The 20,249-nt window shown below is 37.6% G+C and overlaps 1 protein-coding gene across 1 annotated transcript in view; it reads left to right on the top strand.

Annotated features, from left to right (window-relative positions):
• PLPPR4 (phospholipid phosphatase related 4) overlaps positions 1–16,568 on the top strand; it is a 42,808-nt gene extending 26,240 nt beyond the window's left edge. Inside the window, exons 3-7 of the mRNA XM_032867202.1 lie at positions 4,414–4,543; positions 6,691–6,886; positions 8,484–8,541; positions 9,294–9,467; positions 12,692–16,568. Of these exons, the coding sequence (XP_032723093.1) occupies positions 4,414–4,543; positions 6,691–6,886; positions 8,484–8,541; positions 9,294–9,467; positions 12,692–14,017 (1,884 nt within the window). The 3' untranslated portion in view covers positions 14,018–16,568. The remainder of the gene's footprint in view (positions 1–4,413; positions 4,544–6,690; positions 6,887–8,483; positions 8,542–9,293; positions 9,468–12,691) is intronic.
• Positions 16,569–20,249: the final 3,681 nt, after the last annotated feature.

Below are 20,249 nucleotides of genomic sequence, written 5' to 3' on the forward strand. Positions count from 1 at the left end.
GCAGACTCCCACTGATCACGGAGCCCTACGCAGGGCTCCATCCTGGGACTCAGGATCATGACCTGAGCCAAAGGCAGACGCTTAATGGACTGAGCCACCCAGATGCCCCAATAAAGACTTTTTCATTGTGAGTTCTTCCTGTGGTAGATATTCCTAGGGCAGTGCCCATATGATTAATAGAAAGAAATATATTTCTCACTGTGTCTCCCCTGAAGCAGAGCCATTTCAGAATCTCTTCCAAAAACCTGCCCATGATATTCAACAAGAAAAAAAAAATTCTTTTTTGGCCTGTGTACAGATTAAACAGAATATTGTGAAAAGATACTTGTCAGAAATTGTTTTCTGTTTACAAATGACAAAAGCAGCAAATAATTTTATTGTCAGAGCCTAAACTCTGAAACCACATTTTGGCACAACCAGCATGCCATTCAGAATGAGGAAATAAGCAGGCGCATTTAGAAATACATCAGGAAGCATCTCCCCTCCCCCCGAGGAAAATTCCATCTTTGGACAAAATTGAACCACTTTGAAAATTCATGTAATGACATATAGATCAAGGTTAAATGAGCAGAAGTGTGAGGAGAAAATTGATGTGTTTCTTAGAGAGGACAGTTGGGAGATGTCAAAATAATGACAAGAAACCTCTATCCATAATGAAGCCAAATAGTATTAAAGCACTCTCTTGACATATGAGTCTTGAACATATTAAACAACTAAAATAAAACGCCTGAAATCTCAAGGTCATTTGAGATAATGACTACTGTGTTGTATGCTAAGACACTTTTCCCTAATGGCACTACACAAATAAATTCTTATATAATTTAACATTCATGGACAAAATGTGAATCATTACACATATAATTGAAAAAAGAAAAAAATTATCCACAGAGCTATTTTTGAGGAAGTGAAGATAAAATCAATATCTTTTAACCTTGCAAGAGTGCATTTCAGGAATGAGTGGTTAATTCTCTTGAAATGATGAATTTTAGATAACCACCATCTTATTTTATGTGTGTGGTGTTTTGTGTCACATCTATCTATGCAGAATACAGGACCTATTGTGTTTCTGTGTCTAACTTAAAGTAATAGTGTAGGATGATATTTCTTAAGAAGTATAAATAATTAACTCACTGTTAAATGATTTGAAAAAAAAAACCCTCCTTTTGATGATTTCTATACAATTGATCTTCAAGGTGTTTATCATATATGTCACATGATTTTCACACATTTATGGTTATTGATAGAGTTCCATTAAAAAATTATTTTTTATACAAATTAAGATTCTTTTTTTTTTAATTTTTTTTTTAAGATTTTATTTATTTATTTGAGACAGAGATTACAAGTAGGCAGAGAGGCAGGCAGAGAGAGAGGAGGAAGCAGGCTCCCTGCTGAGCAGAGAGCCTGATGTGGGGCTGGATCCCAGGATCTGAGATCATGACCTGAGCGGAAGGCAGAGGCTTTAACCCACTGAGCCACCCAGGTGCCCCTAAATTAAGTTCTTTATAATTGTACACATACCGTGATACCTACAGAATTAAATATAACAGATTGAACACTCCAAACAGAAGGTTGTAGGCTTATTGTCATTAGTTAAAAAAAAAATAAACTATAATTTTAAATACTTCATAAAATAAATGTTAAGCTAGTAATGAGAACTGGGAAGTTTCCCTTGGGAAATCTATTTGAGCCCCTTATCATGACTATGACCTTTAAAGTGACATCATCCCTTATATCTAAGACTGCCAGTATCTCCTGTAATTCAACTTTTCTCAGCTCCACACATTTCTACAAATCAATGTCGCATTTCATATCAATCTCTTAAGCATGGTGACCTTAAATATTTGAATTTTTTAAATAAATAAGACTCATAATTTCAAATCTTGCTTCTCTTTTGTAGCACAACTAAGGGCCTGAATGCCCAATCAGCCAACAAGCATCCCACAGTGAAGGTAACAAATGCAAATCCCACAATGCCAGCCATTGTGCTAGACAGTGAGAATAAAGGGTGAATAAGAAATGGCCCTTCCGGGGCGCCTGGGTGGCTCAGTGGGTTAAGCCGCTGCCTTCGGCTCAGGTCGTGATCTCAGGGTCCTGGGATCGAGTCCCGCATTGGGCTCTCTGCTCAGCAGGGAGCCTACTTCTCTCTCTCTCTCTGCCTGCCTCTCTGTCTACTTGTGATCTCTCTCTGTCAAATAAATAAATAAAATCTTAAAAAAAAAAAAAAAAGAAATGGCCCTTCCCAGGGCACCTGGGTGGCTCAGTTGCTTAAGTGACTGCCTTGGCTCAGGTCATGATCCTGGAGTCCTGGGATGGAGTCCCACATCAGGCTCCCTGCTTAGCGGGGAGCCTGCTTCTCTCTCTGCCCCTCCCCCTTCTCATGCTCTCTCTCTCTCTCTCTCATTCTAAATAAATAAATAAATAAAATCTTTAAAGAAAAGAAAGAAAAGGCCCTTCCCTCAGGGAGTTACAGTCTAGTGAGAGACAAATGAATAACTGAAGTGCACTTTCACTGAGTTATACTAAAAAGGAAGGATAAGGTGCTAAGGAAACCACAAAGAAGAAGATAAAATTCAGTTTAGGGTGATGTTGGGTGTTTCAAGGAAAACTTCTTGAAGGAAATGATGACCAAATGCATTGGGTCCCTTCCCTGATGTCCAATGTCCTAGAATCCTACAGCAAATATACTTTTCTTTATCTTAACATCTTTAATATGTTAATCTTTCTGATACTACATTACAGCTCCCTGTCCATTGTAAACACATTCTCTTTCTTCTTTTCCTTTTTCTTTTTCTTTTTTTTTTTTCCTGAGAGAAAGAGAAAGAAAGCATGGGGTGGGGAGGAGCAGAGGGGGAGAGAGAGATTTCTTTTAAATTATATATTTAATTTTTTAAAATAATTTTTAATAAACATATAATGTATTATTAGCCGCAGGGGTGCAGGTCTGTGAATCGCCAGGTTTACACACTTCACAGCACTCACCCACCATAGCACATACCTTCCCCAGTGTCTATAACCCCACTACCCTCTCCATCCCCGCCCCCACAACCCTCAGTTTGTTTTGTGAGATTAAGGGTCTCTTCTCCTTTGCCTCCCTCCCGATCCCATCTTGTTTCATTTATTCTTTTCCTACCCCCCAAACCTCCCACGTTGCATCTCCACTTCCAGAGAGAGAGAATCTTAAGAGAGAATCTCCATGTCTAGCACAGAGCCCCACATGGAGCGCAGTGCGCAATCCTGAAATCACAACCTGCGCCAAAACAAGAGTCAGACATTCAACCGAAAGAGTCCCCCAGGCACCCCTGTAAACACATTTTCTAATCTTATGCCTAAGAAATTGTACCCTGCTTACCTAAATTCTCTTGTAATTTGCATTCTCCAACAAAATAGCTACCAGCCACACGTGACTATTTCTGTTAAGTCTAAATTATTTATTTAATTTAAATAATTTAAAATTAAATTTAAATTTAAATTATTTAAAATTTAAATACTGAACTAAATGTGGTGAAATAAAATAAAAAATTCAGCTCCTCAGGTGTAGTAGCTAAACTTCAAGGCTCAATAGCCACACGTGGGTAGTGATGACCCTATTGGAAAGGACAGGAAATATTTTTCATCATCACAGAAATTTTTCTTGGACAGCTTGGCTGTAGATTGCACCTTTCTAACCTCATGCATGCTTTCCATGGATTGAACCTTCTGCTCAATTCTGAATTGGCTTATTGAAATGATATGCTAGTAAAATTTTCTAATCCTAGCTCTGGTGTTAACTTTATTCTTCCCCAACACCCACCACTGGGTGGGCTGCCCCCACCCAGCCATCTTGTTTTTGTGCTATAAGAGATGAAATGCCAAGACTCTAAGAATTAGGGCAGAATCAGTAACTGTGAAATTAAGCAATAAGGCATCATCCCTGGATACTGCTGAGCAAAGGGTCAAAGACTGAGTGCTGCAAACGCAAGAAAATGCCAGGACCATATCACACCCTTGACCAGTCCATAGGCACCCAGAAGATCCAACTAGCACTCTGCACAGTGCCGTGATTGCTGCTTCCCACTGCTCGCTCAACCACTCAGGAGAAATTGCTCACATCTCTAACACTTTAAAGCAAAATATATCTTGGGGCACCTGAGTGGCTCAGTGGGTTAAGCCTCTGCATTTGGCTCCGGTCATGATCTCAGGGTGCTGGGATCAAGCCCCACATCGGGCTCTCTGCTCAGCAGGGAGCCTGGTTCCACCTCTCTCTGCCTACTTGTGATCATTCTCTGTCTCTGTCAAATAAACAAGTAAAATCTTTAAAAAAAAAAAAAAAGAAAAAGTATCTTTACCTTGTTGAATCGATGATGTGTTAAGAGATAACTTAGAATTCATTTGTTACCCATCAAGTCCATTCTGAACACCACCCTGTCTTTGCAGATTATGGTAGGGGAAGGAATTCTCTACTGTTGCCTGTCCAAAAGAAGAAATGGGGTTGGACTGGAGCCCAACATAAATGCCGGAGGCTGCAATTTCAACTCCTTCCTTAGAAGAGCCGTCAGATTCGTTGGTGGGTGTGGGGAACCACAAAGAAAGGAATTTTTTTTTCCCAAATAGAAATGTTATATTTAATTACAGATATTAAGTTTTTAAAGCTATAATTTAGATGTATAATTTCAGGTACAGGATGAGTTTTACATTATACAAAAAAACTGCTAAAACACCAAGATTGGAGCTTTGTATCTGTAAAATGTTATTTACAGTTATAGTCATTTTGAGAGCTAACACGCCATGCATTTTAGTATATTTTTGTCTTAGCTGTGGTGGAAGCAAAAGTTTATTTTAAAATGGTTTCTCGGGATGTGTGTTTGTTTTTTAAAATGGAGAATAAATGTTGGCAGGCTATTGTGAATGGATAACTCTTCAGAAATTAGTTTAGCCACATCAGTGATTCCATTTCAATTCTGGAGTGTTTTCATCTGGAAGCTATTGCACATGGAAATGTCACCATACAGAACTGAATCATGGCTATTTCTCCTTGGTTATATCCTCTAACTTTACCCCCCCCCTTTTTTTTTAATCTAAACCCACATCTCTTCTGATTAGCCTGGGACCATCTTAATGTTTGAGTCACAGAACTTTTTGTTTTGTTTTTTTTTAACGAAGTTGAGAAGTCAAAACACAGCATACCACACCAATATGAATGCTTCACATTCATTCCCAGTAAGTCAGTAAAAAATTACTTTACCTGTAACCTCTCAGCTCAAGAGAATAGGTAATTTTATCTAATATCTAGACAATAATTAAATATAACCTTCTCTCCCACTAGAGGAAAAGCCTGGTTTAATGCCCAGACTCTGATCCACTGATTAAGGTACTTGGAGATGGTGAGCCACGAATAAGCCCTTTAGCAGGGCCACAATTGAGGCAAGGAAATATATCCTCAGGACATATAGCCGATCTCAGAGAAAAATTTCACTAATGTAACAAATGCTTTGGACAAAAGGGCATATATCCTCTGTGAAAAGCCTCATGCCTGTGAGGATGGTCCATCCTTCCCTAGAGAACAAGGTCCCAGAACCTCATCCTCTGAGAGTCTGGAGATTCTCCTTCTCCAAAGGTAAAAATGGATGGGTTTTCCCACTGAAGCCTACTCCTCTCCAGGACCAGCACGCTGCTAGGAATTAGAACGTAGAAATCATCTATCTTGAATTCCAGATGATCAGGTGGAGAAGGAATTGGGAGAGTCGTTGCTAGGTAAGGATAAGCAGAAAAGGAAAGTGGAAAACAGGGTAATGGGCAGGCCAACAACCACTGTCTGGAGGAGTTTATTGATGAATTACTCAGCTGCCTCTTGTATTGATTTCTATGAGCACATCATGAATCAGAATCCAGACTGTCAAGTCAGAGTGAATCCAGGGTGTCAAGACAATGTAGAGGAAGCCGGGTTCAGATCATATGTATGTGAGCAGAGCTAGATTCCCATGCAAGGGACTTGGAGCAGGAATGGAGTTGAAGGGAATAAGCCTGAATCAGAGTTTGTGAGTTTATGGTTTGAGACTGGGGCCAGGAGACAAAAGAAAGAATTTGGACAGGGAGATACAAGAACATCATCTCTGAATTACAAATATGCAGGAAGTCTCCCACAGCACTGTACCCAAGATATGATTATTATTTCCGTGACAGGGCCCGCCTACCCTCTTCTCTGTTTTAATTAGCATTCCCGGTATGACTGCAGCTTGTGGGGAGTTGGAACCAGTTCTGTAGGGCTTGGCAACTGTGGCTGGAGTTAGGGAGTCCTGGGGAGAGAGAGAGCCCCGGAATCTCAAACGTGCTAAGCAATTTTAAATTATTTTGAATTTTTGCCTCATTCCCCATATTTCATCCTCCTCAAATCACACAGTTGGTCACCTTCACATGCCCCAGGTATCTGACAAGTGGCCTATAGTAATAATATTAAGAATGGTCCTTTTTAACCAAACTAACCAAAAATACTCCAAATGACTACCCTGGAGGTACTCATTGCCCTTATTTTGGCATTATCTGGTTTAAAGGTACAGGAATTTTCTATCCTTATTTTCTCTAAATAAACTCAGAGAAAATGATCATGACAGCTTTGCAGGTCACCACATTAATGTGTAGTAAACATGGTTGATGATGATACAATGTTGGTATTAAGCACTAACTTAATAAGGATTTCTTTCCCTTTGCGTATAGGTGTTCATGTGTTTGGACTGTGCTCTACAGCTCTCATTACGGATATCATACAGCTCTCCACAGGGTATCAGGCACCATACTTTCTGACTGTGTGCAAGCCAAACTATACCTCTCTGAATGTGTCTTGCAAAGAAAATTCCTACATTGTAGAAGATATTTGCTCAGGATCTGACCTTACAGTTATCAACAGTGGCAGGTCAGAAATGGAGATTTTTAACCTTCCCATGTCAATGTTTTCATGGTTCTTGAATAGTGAATGTGGGATTGTTTTATGCATACATTTTTCAGTCATAAGGATTTTGGTTTTATTTTTCTTTTCTTTATCTTCAATCCAGTGATTTCTTTAGTGGTTACACCATAGAAACTCTGGTGGCTCATTCCAAATCCTCCTGTCTCAAAAATTTCAGCCTCACATTCTTGCCACTAATCTTCATATCACCAAATCCTATTCATGTTTTGCGAGGTACCCTAGACTCTTTATGGTTTTTGGTTAACACAATTGATTTATCTTAGGATGTTTATAGATAATCAATATGTGTCCTGTACTGACTTAAGTGGAAGCTTAAATATTTATATTTATGTCTCCATTGTATGTTGTATTTTTTTAAAATCATGTGAATCTTCCTTTTGGTAGAGTTTTATATGTGCATCGACTTTGTATAAACCCAGAAGATCAGTATAGCTTCTAATCTTGCATTTTAGAAAATAAGACAGAAAAACTCAAGAAAATACCAGTGCATTAAGTCTTTCTCAATCAATAAAGTAAAAATTAAACTTTTTGGCAAGAGATAATGTTTTGGAAATCCAAAAGAAACAAGTTACGGAAGGATGAAGGGCAATAAGGGATGCTGTAAGAACTGCATTTGTTGTTCAGTGAGTTCTCAAGATCAATTTGAGTCGAAAATAAGTTAGTTAAGTACCCTTGAAGAAGCAGAACCTGATATTATGTAATTATACACATTCATGTTCTCATAGTCCATTCAATAATTTTGAAGCTACATTTAAGACCAATGTCCTCTACTCTTTCTCAATCTTTCTACATATCTTGTCTGTGTTAAGTGGTAATCCTTTTTATGGGTACCAAATAATTAGGAGGACATTAATATAACTGAATTTTATTTTTTTAAATTTTTTTATCTATTAAGAGAAATCTCTATTTTTCTTCCTTCGCCTGTCCTTTTCAGTGTTTCTCCCATATCCTGTGTTCCACCTCTCTCTCAGGTTGCTTCTTCAATTATTTAACTAAATAAGATGCTCTACGATTCTCAAGATGATAATTACGTTAGAGAAACAGTCTGTTAAAATTGGACTTCTTGTGTTTTCTAGAGTGTAAAAATTACATTTAGACCCATTGCTGTGAGAAAATAATTTTGTCTTTTAAAATTTTGTGTAAATGCACCCATATATTTAGGAGCATAAGAGAAGTTTCAAAGCTTTAAAATCCTAGGTTTTATGGACCTTTACTTTAAACTGACATACTTTGAATACCAAAGAACAATTATAATGTTTTCCAACCCACTTCTACTTTCAGCCATCATTCCAGTGGTGTAACAAATTGATTCCTCCAAAGCTAACACTTTCTATTGGAAAGCGCATTATGCTATTCTTTAATTCTAATAGTGATTAGCAGTGTTTATCACTCCAATCTTTCTCCAGAAATCTAAAGAGAAATGAAAGTTATCATTTACTGCCTCAAGGCTTTTAAAGAGAACATTTTAACCACCGAGCGTTCTTATGATTGTTAGCAGTGAATCTGAAATAGAAGGCATAATTTGACTGTATTCCTTTGGCAGAAAATCATTCCCTTCTCAACATGCGACCCTCGCTGCCTTCGCAGCTGTGTACGTTTCGGTAAGTCTCTGACTCTTTTTCATCAGTCTGTGTCCTAGAGAATATCAGAGAAATGAGTGTTGTCTCCAAGTGACTAATTAGATTATGTAGCCGTGTAATAACAGAACAGTAAACTTGAGCACAGCAGTCCTTCAACACAATTGCATCGAAAACAGAAATTGGATGATATTGTATACAATACTACATTAAATGAAATTTTCTACACAGTCATAATACTTAATTCAGCCTGGTATCCCTTCAACGCAATATATCTCATGGCAAGGTATTGTGTTATAAATTCTCGAACTGAAAGAACTGGGTTTAAGCACACGCATACACACATACACACATGCTTTACTTTCAGTATTTATGGAATAGTGAGTTCAAAGTCAGTGTAAAGTTGATAAATGATATACAGTGAATCCACATAGTGTCTGATTAATACAGTAGTCCCTCAGGTCCTATGTGAGAAAAGTGGACTGGAATTATGTGACAAGTAACATGGAAACTAAACAGTTATCTTGCTAATTATACTGCTTCAACTACTCTTTCAAGCTTTCATGTAATTAAATGAGATCTGCTTTTTATTTGATGAATTTTGCTATGTATTTCTTCTTTTTCAGGAATAGAACATAGCCATAGCAGGGGGAAAGGAGCAGTAAAATTGATGTCAAATGTATGAGTTAGACTTTGAGTCTAACTTTTTATTCAATTATAATTTAATGGTAAAATGACCTTTCTAATATACTTACCAGATTGCTTTAATTTTTCAGATGTACTTCAATTCCACATTAACGGATTCCTCTAAGCTTCTCAAACCTCTCTTGGTCTTCACCTTTATCATCTGTGGGATCATCTGTGGGCTCACCCGAATAACTCAGTATAAGAACCACCCAGTTGATGTCTATTGTGGCTTTTTAATAGGAGGAGGAATTGCTCTCTACTTGGTAAATGATTTACTATTCTCATTTGATAAACCACAGTTTAAATGGAAAACATGCATCGAACACTTTTGCACTATAATAATTTGCTTGCAATGTAGTTTATGTTCATGAGAAAATCTGAGTGCTTCTCCATCCTAAACCACACATATATCCCACTTTTAGCAAAATAGTATTTTAAACCCTTACCATGGACCATCCACTGCAACTTTAGGATTATTGCATTTTATACACACACACACACACACACACACACATACGCATGCACACACCAGAAAGAGTCAGGGACTGTTTTTCCTACTGTACTTTTACAGATGAGGAAAGTGAATATTCGTAAAAGTAAGGTTCATGACAGTGAAGGTTTGGTGGAAGTTTGTAGAACGTGCCCAACATCACAAATATAGCACCTGGATGTATTAGCACCAACTATGACTGAATTCTTTAGCAGTACTCTATTTTCAAGCTCAATCTTCCTTCAGAGGAAATATTCTCAGCAGAAAGAAACTGAGATTGTCTATTTCATGCATTCATTCATGAATTCATTCATTCCCTCATTCAGTATCTGATCTGTGCCAGGTACTATACTGAGCATCAGTACTGTGAGAAATAAGATCCAGCCTTAAGGAGTTTTCAGTATAAAGAGTAATAAGACTATAGATAGTTGCAGGATATTAAATGGTATATTAAGGTGTGAACAAAATGCTTTGTGAATAGCACACTGAAGAAGGAAGTTAAGGAAGCTTTCACAGAAGTGATATAGTTTTTAAGAAATAAGAAATTTTTTTCTTAGGGTAAGGAAAGGAGGAAGGACACTTAAACAAAGAAACTGCCCATGCACAAAGACGGACATCTAAAAGAGCAGGTGTAAGTGGAAGGTGAGGGAATAGGAGGAATGAGAGATAACAGCTGAGTTTCCAGCTTGGAAGACGGAATAGATGGTGACTTCGTTAGCAGACCAGGAACACGATGGAGAAAGTAGGTTGGTGGAGAAGGGTTCGATGAGCTCAAGTTAAGGATCGATAGGCAGTTGAAGAGTTGCTTCTGGAGCTCAAAAGGACAATCAGGAGTGAAGAAATAGATTTGGAAGTCATGGATATTATTGATGGAAGTACCATTATGGTTACAGAGGAGTCAGGAGTTACCTGAAATTGCCAGGTCATAAGAATGAAATATCCAGGGGCACCTGGGTGGCTCAGTGGTTTAAGCCTCTGTCTTCTGCTCAGGTCATGATCTCAGGGTCCTGGGATCAAGCCCCGCATCGGGTTCTCTGCTCAGCAGGGAGCCTGCTTCCCTTCCTCTCTCTCTGGCTGCCTCTCTGCCTACCTGTGATCTCTGTCTGTTAAATAAATAAATAAATAAAATAAAATATCTTAAAAAAAAAAAAGAATGAAATATCCACATGCCAGCAGCATGCAGAGAAACAGGCAGTCACCAAGGAAACTGAAAGAAACTGACAGAGAAATGAAAATCACCTATCACAGCAGTTCAATCATGGGATACTGATGCCCTGGTTCATGGAAGGTGTTACAAGACAATGATGACAAAAAGTTGTAAAAGCACCGAAGCAAGTGATGATTTATTTTTCACTCTTATAAACTAGCATGGTCAGGATTGTCACTTTAAATCTCATGCTTATGCACGTGCTTTCTTTGGCGGAGGAGAAAGTGATCAAAGTAAAGTTAGCAGATCAGGAACTGGGCATAAGCTTGGGTTTCCCATGGGAGCGTTGATTGGCAATGCTTACAGAGTAATCAAGGAAGACTGAGAGCTATGTCCTTCAAGTTCATCCATTGCCCTTATGTGAGTGTGATTTCACGGTGTCCAGCAATTAGCCTGGGCTCCGTAGTCTGAAGGATTTGGGCTTGAATCTCAAGTATTTTATATTTGGTCAAATTACATTATCTCTCAGCAATCAGTTTCTTCACTTATTAGGTGAGAATAGTAACTGGCTATTTCATATAATAACAAAGATGAAGCAACTATGTTTACTGACCACGGTGCCAACACTGCATGTCGAACAATATGGCAGAGGTTCTTACGGTCTGGTGGACAGTTTCCCCAAACTTACTCCTTTAAATACAATTATTAGTGGAGCATTAGGTAGGGACTGCTCATCCTGAGAACTCTGGCAGTGAGAGCAAAGATAGGTACTATTTAGAAGAAAAGCTTCTGGAGAGGCAGAAGCTGGACTTTTTTCATTTCTGTTTGCACCCAGTGCCCTGAAATTGGAAATTCATCCATTGTAAGCCAATGCTATTGTAAATTGTTAAGCGCTCTATAAAATGTTAAATCCATGGGATTCTTGTGGGTTGATTTGAAAAGTGGCTACCAAATAGGTATCTGCTGCTTTCTCTTACCTCTAAACTAAAGCATCTCAGAAGCTGAAAATCTAACAGGAATTTGGTCTTCCATGTGTAAAAATTATAAAAATTCTGAATCTAAACTTTGCCTCATCCAAATTTTTATCCCCCAAACCCAAAATAACAGAAAACTGGTAGGCTGAGGATGAAGATACGATTACATAAAATTTAGTTCAGTTTTAGTGTACTAGCATTGAATTGATCAACTATTACTTCCAAACTTAAAGGAAAGAACATGGATGCTCCCAACTAGCGCTAATGTCTGCCCTTTCTTTTGAGAATACTCTGTGTAATGCTGACCACCCAGGGCTATGCTCGATCTGAGTTGTAACAGTATTTGTCTCTGACCTCACTGCAAAACCTAACAGCATGCTTTATGAATGATTCCTTGTTTTATATTTTTCATGCCTCCCCCACTTTCCATCAGGAGGTGTGATTGAAAATGGAAGGTAAAATAAATCAGTTAAGCTATTCAAGGTGTCACTCAACAAGAGGTTCCTAAATCCAGAAAAATGAATTGCTTTGAAAAGCAGAAGAACGTCCTTATTTCTCTCATTTTCTGTCTTTTTTTCTCAAAACATACAGAGGATAAGATTCACAAAAACATCCAGGGGGATGGAGAAAGGAGAGAAAATCCAACTAATATAAAATAACAGTCCCCTTAGTTCTGAACAGTTAGTTCTGTGATTTTTGATAGAACTTACAGAAGATTTCCTGAGTAATTGTAGTTTGGGTTTTTTGTTATTTGTATTAGTCAATGATGGATAGAGAGCACATACCTTCTTTATATGCTTCAGTGGATCCTCTGAGACAAATTCTTAGTAAACATGTCTTCTAGTGCATATGTTCATTGTTTCTCTTCAACACTAGGGCCTGTATGCTGTGGGGAATTTTCTGCCTAGCGATGAGAGTATGTTTCAGCACAGAGATGCCCTCAGATCTTTGACAGACCTCAACCAGGACCCCAGCCGAGTTTTATCCGCTAAAAATGGTAGCAGCAGTGATGGAATTGCTCACACAGAAGGTATCCTCAACCGAAACCACAGAGATGCTAGCTCATTGACAAACCTCAAAAGAGCAAATGCTGATGTGGAAATCATCACTCCACGGAGCCCCATGGGGAAGGAGAACATGGTTACCTTTAGCAATACCCTGCCTAGAGCCAACACCCCATCCGTAGAAGACCCTGTCAGAAGAAATGCCTCCATTCATGCCTCTATGGATTCTGCTCGATCAAAGCAGCTTCTCACCCAGTGGAAGAATAAGAATGAAAGTCGGAAGTTGTCCTTGCAAGTTATAGAGACTGAGCCTGGACAGTCACCACCCAGATCCATAGAAATGAGGTCAAGCTCAGAGCCCTCCAGGGTGGGGGTGAATGGAGACCACCATGCTCCCAGCAATCAGTACCTCAAAGTACAGCCTGGTACTGTCCCTGGGTGTAACAATAGCATGCCTGGGGGACCAAGAGTGTCCATTCAGTCCCGCCCTGGGTCCTCACAGTTAGTGCACATCCCCGAGGAGACCCAGGAAAACATAAGCACCTCTCCCAAAAGCAGCTCTGCTCGAGCCAAATGGTTGAAAGCTGCCGAGAAGACTGTGGCCTGTAATAGAAGCAACAGCCAGCCCCGAATCATGCAAGTAATCGCTATGTCCAAGCAGCAGGGCGTCCTCCAAAGCAGCCCCAAGAACACCGAAGGCAGCACAGTCTCCTGCACAGGCTCCATCCGCTACAAAACCTTGACAGACCATGAACCCAGTGGGATCGTAAGGGTTGAGGCTCACCCAGAGAACAACAGGCCCATCATACAGATCCCATCCACCGAAGGTGAAGGTAGTGGCTCCTGGAAATGGAAAGCCCCTGAAAAGGGCAGCCTTCGCCAAACTTATGAGCTCAATGATCTCAACAGGGACTCAGAAAGCTGTGAGTCCCTGAAAGACAGTTTTGGTTCTGGAGACCGCAAAAGAAGCAACATAGATAACAATGAGCATCACCACCATGGAATCACCACAATCCGGGTCACCCCAGTAGAGGGCAGCGAAATTGGGTCAGAGACACTGTCCATTTCCTCCTCCCGCGACTCTACCCTGCGGAGAAAGGGCAACATTATCTTAATCCCTGAAAGAAGTAACAGCCCTGAAAACACTAGAAATATCTTCTACAAGGGAACCTCCCCAACACGGGCTTACAAAGATTGAGTGATGGCACTCGGCACTTGAGCGACCCTCAAAAGACCACGTCTTGATTCTACCTGTGCTCTGTTCCAGCAGATTGAGAAAACTTCTCATCGAACTGGGTCATCTACCATCAGCCCGGAACTCAATGACTCTTGAGAACTACTACACTCAAGCTTGTAGATTTCACATCACGGGGAGGGAAAAGCACAATGCAGGAACCTAACTAATGTGATATTGTGAAGAATCTTAAGACGTATCTTCAAACTCAAAAGGTTTGCAGAAGGCAGTATCAGAAGAAAGTGGTTTCCTTCAGTGTATACTATTTTACTTCCTGAATGTGCCAACTTTAGGGATCTTTCTTTATAATTAGCTGTGGGAATCCAGAACACATGTTTCCCTACAGCAGAGGCCATGCAGTATTATATATTCATTTTGCAGAATCTGCACCTAGAGCTCAGTAAGGGTGGTGCTGATTATTATAGTACATATATGATGTAAACTCTCAAATTCTATTTAGCTGTGAAATAGTGGTGTGCAATTCCTTGTCAAAGAAATGCTACTGTATTAAGAAGATGCTGGCTGCTTTGTGTTAGAATAGGACACCCCACAGCTTCTCTGTAGTGGCTCTGTCACAGTCAAAAAACGAAAAGGTTTTGTGCATTTCTTCAAAATTATGCTTTGTTCAGCAACAAAAATTGTGTAGGAATATTTTCAGTGAGAGGGAATAACTAGTACTTTTCTACATAGGTTGTTTTTATTTTGACTGCTTACTTTTTATTTAAGTATAGCTACTACTCCTGATTCTGTTTTTTAGTAAGTAAATTTGCAGAATTTTAAAAATACTTTGTTTTAGCATCTTTGGAAATTGTGATCATATTTTGCATTTTATGGCTCCTCCTTTATTTATTAATTGGAAATTTTTTGATGTTATGGATACGTTTTTCTATTTTTAAAGCAAGAATAAGAGTTGACATTCCTTGAGCAAAATATATTGCTGTGAATTTATGAATAAGAAATCTGAACCAACACTTGACATTGTGGATTACATTGCCAGCAATGTTGGGTGAGTCTACACTTGGATGTCTCCAACCAGCTGGCTTTGGTTGCTATCTTTACAAGTAATCCAAAAACTTCATTTTGTTCCAGATTATTATTTTTTATATCCTAATAACCAGTAAATTAGAACAACAGTTGTTGGGTTTTACCTTCTTCCCTCAGATATTTTTGTTCATTGGACATCAACAGGAAGATCTGAAAAAAATGCAAATTGATAAGTGAAAATATTAGTATAAATTAAGAATATATTTCTTCAAAATCTCTAAGTAGTCACAGTGTTAGTGCTTAATATGCAAACAATAGTTTTGCTACCTATCCTGAATAAAGCCTTCAGCCTAAATCAAAGGAAACCAATACAATGAGAAGATAAAACCAAAACATTTGGAGGTGTTTTCCAACTTAAAAATTTAAGTATGGAGACATATTTGGTTCTTGGAATTTATTATCAAGCCTTTTTTTACACCATTTCTTAAGAATTCTAATATACATTCAATGATTGCCAAGGGGATAGAAGGTAACAACAAAGCTGGTTGAACTGATCTGTTTCGTTTTCCATGAGGACAGAAGGAGTTGTTTGAGATAAAGACTATCACTTCATTATCAACTTCTACAGGAAAAGGGCAAAGCTTTCTAGAGTCACCAACTTCCTAAAAGCATTAGGGATTTAGCTGAAACCAGCAGAATTGAAAACTCTGGCAATAAAATATGATTCACCTATATCCCTTCTGGCAATTTCCTTCTCAGAGAGGGGAGTGGGAGTAAAACGTTGCCTTCCCCACTTCTCGCCACTACCACCATCACCACACTCCTACTGGCTTCTGCCATTTCATAGAGAGAAAGGTGGACTGGTTTTAGTACTCTGAAGAAAAAAAAAAGCTGCAGCATTTCAGATGCAGTAAGATGTTTCCTAATCTTTCCTATTTCTTAAAAAAAGATTTTAAAGTACTTCTCTAGTCATTGAGGGTTTTTTTTTCTTTACATAAATATTGATATATTCTTTTTCTACTCAAAGTGCCAAAGGCTACAGTTTTTAATGACTGAACCAATTGTACCACATTGTTAAGGAAATATAATGATAGTCACTAGAACTCAGACCTCTGCATGTATATTTGATAATACATCTTTTGTAAAAAAAAAATTACAAAAAAATATTTGTTTACATTCCACTGGTACCTTAATTTAAAATAAATGAGACTAACAGGTGGTATCTCTTCTTAGTGTTCTATTTATCTGATTTGCTAATGAGAGCACTTCTTCCTTTGTTAGGCTGTGCTTTACTGAGAAAACCAAGTATTGAATAAAGAGAGTAATTATCTTTTTAAAGTAAATAAAATTATGAAAATATATATAATATATATAAAGTATTGTGTTTAATAAAATGTTATGCAATGTTTTCCAAACTGATAAAGTTTGTAAAGTGCTATAATGTATTTTGTTAAGTACAGATTAAAGCTATTGTGTGAGTATATTGTGCTAACATCATAGAAATAAAGATTAGATTTCTTCACCAAAATTGGAACATTTTGGTTTTTTACTTCAGAGAGTATGAATGGATAATAATTTGGCTTATAGGAAAACAGCTGAAGAAACAAGAACGAATCAGAGCTCAATATATTCATAATTGTTTTAGAAGAAAGAGTATTGCACTCACAAAGAAAAGTTTGTCAAACTACACCATAATGTTTCCGCATAATTTAGAATTTTGATTTTATTCTTATCACAGGATCTCTTTTAAATTTACTTAGACATAGATTTCTCACATATCAACATTATAAAGTAAAAAAATGAAAATACGTCAGGGCTAATTGCTCTGAATCAATTTTTGAATAAAGTAGTTGTTGAGCCTCTTTTCCCCAAGATTATTGCCCTTTGTGCCAACTTTTCTTTAAAATAATACTCTACTATTAACGCCAGGGTTGTTTTCCAAGACATTAGCAACTGTTATATGAGTTTTACTGCTGATACTGCTGGTAAGTTTGACTAGAAGGTACTAACACAAGTTTTTAGTCCTTGACCGGGAATTATGCTTTACTCAAACGATCCTGAATTGGTCTACTTACTGAAACATGAAGTTACAGTTATCCAGTAATGCCATCAAGTTCATGCATCATGATTGCCACCTGGCCAACAAACACAGTATGATGCAATTCACTATAGAAAACACATTGGTAAAACAAAACAAAACCACATTGATTTTAGAGATGTTAACATACGTATAACGATGTGTACCTTACTACGGTCGAAATACAATAATAAGATTCTCTGGGTCTTGATTCTTCAACTTTAAAACAGGGATGTTTGGCTCTATTATCCTTTCTAAAAGATATCCTAAAGTCTTTTTTAAAGTTCTATATATAATTATTAATGATCGAAATACAATAATAAGATTCTCTGGGTCTTGATTTTTCAACTTTAAAACAGGGATGTTTGGCTCTATTATCCTTTCTAAAAGATATCCTAAAGTCTTTTTTAAAGTTCTATATATAATTATTAATGATTTTATCCAGAGAGCAAAATCTAATGTCAGGATAATAGAAAATAACTTGCTGATCTAACATGAGTAACAAATGAGTACTGTCATCTTTGATCATACAGTGGATATAAGCAAAACAATGGAGTAGTGAAGAGCCTACATCAACCATTTCATTACATAATGTGTCAGAATAGGTGATTGGTTTGCAAGTAACCCTGATCCTAGTACTTTTCTCATCAGATACCAGGTGAGTGTATTCCGGATCATATATCATATATCATATGATGATATAGCCATCATTAGGGAACAATATCATTTCTGTCTTTTAAGTCTTAACTTAGTATCTGTGGGTCATTGCTATTATAGTTCAAAGGGAATGTGAAAATTTAAGTGTGGCTCAGAAAGTAATTTCATTAACATAACTGAAGGAAATCAAAAGGAATTGAAGTGGTTTCATCTAAAAGGAAAATGTAACTTGGGAAATGGATAAAGGTCTGCTTGTGATTGGATGTTTCATTTCTTCTGTTTATTGAATGTGTCTCCTGTCTTTAATCTGTAGAAAGCTTCTAAAATGCTCTAAGATCAAATGCTCTAGTTTGAAGAAAATAGAGTTTTCAGTAATAGTATATGATATTACAGGTAAGATCCAATTATAGGAAATCCCCAGTGACCATATTTTCTAAATGCAAAAGAATATCTAGATGAATCCTCTGATACAGAAATGACTTTTATTTCACTGTCTATACTGTTGTTAGTTAATGAAAGCTCCTGTTTGTGATTGTGCACTGTGGTCAATAATAATGAGGGCAAACTGAGCAAATCTATAGTTCTACCACTAATTCTATTTAACAAATTTGTTGAATGCCCATTTTATCTCCTTTACTTTCCCTACACTAAGATTCTCAGTCGTTGCCTTTGAGGGAAATCCATCTAAAGTTTAATGTTAGCTTTACAAAATAGTACAACTGACAAATTGGAAATGGGTTTTAAAAAAAGTATGAGAATGGTATTCCCTTAAAATCTCTCCTTTTCCTTAATCACTTCAAGACACACTGCACCCAGGTACTGCCTTTTTTAAAAAACTAACTCAAAATGAGTTAAAGACTTAAATGTAATTATGAAAGTATAAGACTCCTGATAAAAAATACAGGAGGAAATCTTCAGGACCTAGTACAAGGACCAGCTACTAGTCCTTGGTTAGGTATGTGGTTTGCAAATATTTCTTCCAACCTGTAGCCTATCCTCTCCTTTTAACAAGGTCTTTCAAAGAGCAAGTGTCTTACATTTTAATGAAGTCCAATGTGTCCTCTCCCTTTGGCCATGTTTTTAAAGTCAAATCTAAGATACAGGAAAAAAATCCTCAGAACTCAACAATAAAATGCCAATAAGGGCAATAAATATCAAAGAACAGTAAAATAACAATAGCATAGTAAATATCAAAGATTAAAAGAGTAAAACTGTAAAATAAGAAATGAACAAAGGTATGAAGAGACATTTTACCAAAGATTCATTACACATGAATCAGTGTTCAACATCATTAACCATTTAGGAAATAGAAATTAAAACGACAAAGAGATATTACTATACACATATAAGAATGACTAAAATAAAAAAAATGGCAATAATATCAAATGCTAAAAAGAATATTGAGGAATTGGATCATTTATCCATTGCTAGTGCAAATGAAAAATGGTATAACCACTCTGGAAACAATTTGTCAATTTCTTTAAAAAACAAAACTAGACATATAGTTATATGACCCAGGAACTACATTTGGGGACATTTTCCCACAGAAATAAAAACTATGTCCACACCCAAAATACTTTACATATTCACCTCAGTTTCACGACTAATAGCCCCAAACTGGAAACAACTCAGATGTTCTTCCATGAGTGAATGGTTAAACAAACCATGAAATACTACCCAGCAATAAAAATAAATGAACTATTGTAGCATACCACTTGAATAAATCTCCAGGGAATTATGCTGAATGAAAAACCCACTATCAAAAGTTTCCATGCTGTATGATTCCACCTCATGAGACAGTACAGATATGAGCCGCCCACATATGGAGAAGTGGTTTTGCCATCCTTACCACACAACTACCATGGTTGTTCCAGTTGCCATAATTTCCCAGCAGGAATGGGGTGGGAAGGAGGAATTCAAAGATAGGCAGCTTTTTATTTTTTAATTTATTTTTTATTTATATTTTTTATAAACTTATATTTTTATCCCCAGGGGTACAGGTCTGTGAATCGCCAGGTTTACACACTTCACAGCACTCACCATAGCACATACCCTCCCCAATGTCCATAACCCCACTCCCCTCTCCCAACCCCCCTCCCCCCAGCAACCCTCAGTTTGTTTTGTGGGATTACGAGTCACTTATGGTTTATCTCCCTCCCAATCCCATCTTGTTTCATTTATTCTTCTCCTACCCCCTTAAGCCCCCATGTTGCATCTCCACTTCCTCATATCAGAGAGATCATATGATAGTTGTCTTTCTCCGATTGACTTACTTCGCTAAGCATGATGCCCTCTAGTTCCATCCAAGTCATTGCAAATGGCAAGATTTCATTTCTTTTGATGGCTGCACAACAAAGGAAACAGTTAACAAAACCAAAAGACAACTGACAGAATGGGAGAAGATATTTGCAGCTTTGTTTTTAAGAAGACACAGAGGTTTTGTATGTCAGGTGTAATCTACCCAAATGGCACAAAGCA

This window comes from Lontra canadensis, unplaced genomic scaffold, assembly GCF_010015895.1.
Source record: "Lontra canadensis isolate GAN:19392208 unplaced genomic scaffold, GSC_riverotter_1.0 scaffold33, whole genome shotgun sequence".
In the NCBI taxonomy this organism is placed as follows: domain Eukaryota; kingdom Metazoa; phylum Chordata; class Mammalia; order Carnivora; family Mustelidae; genus Lontra; species Lontra canadensis.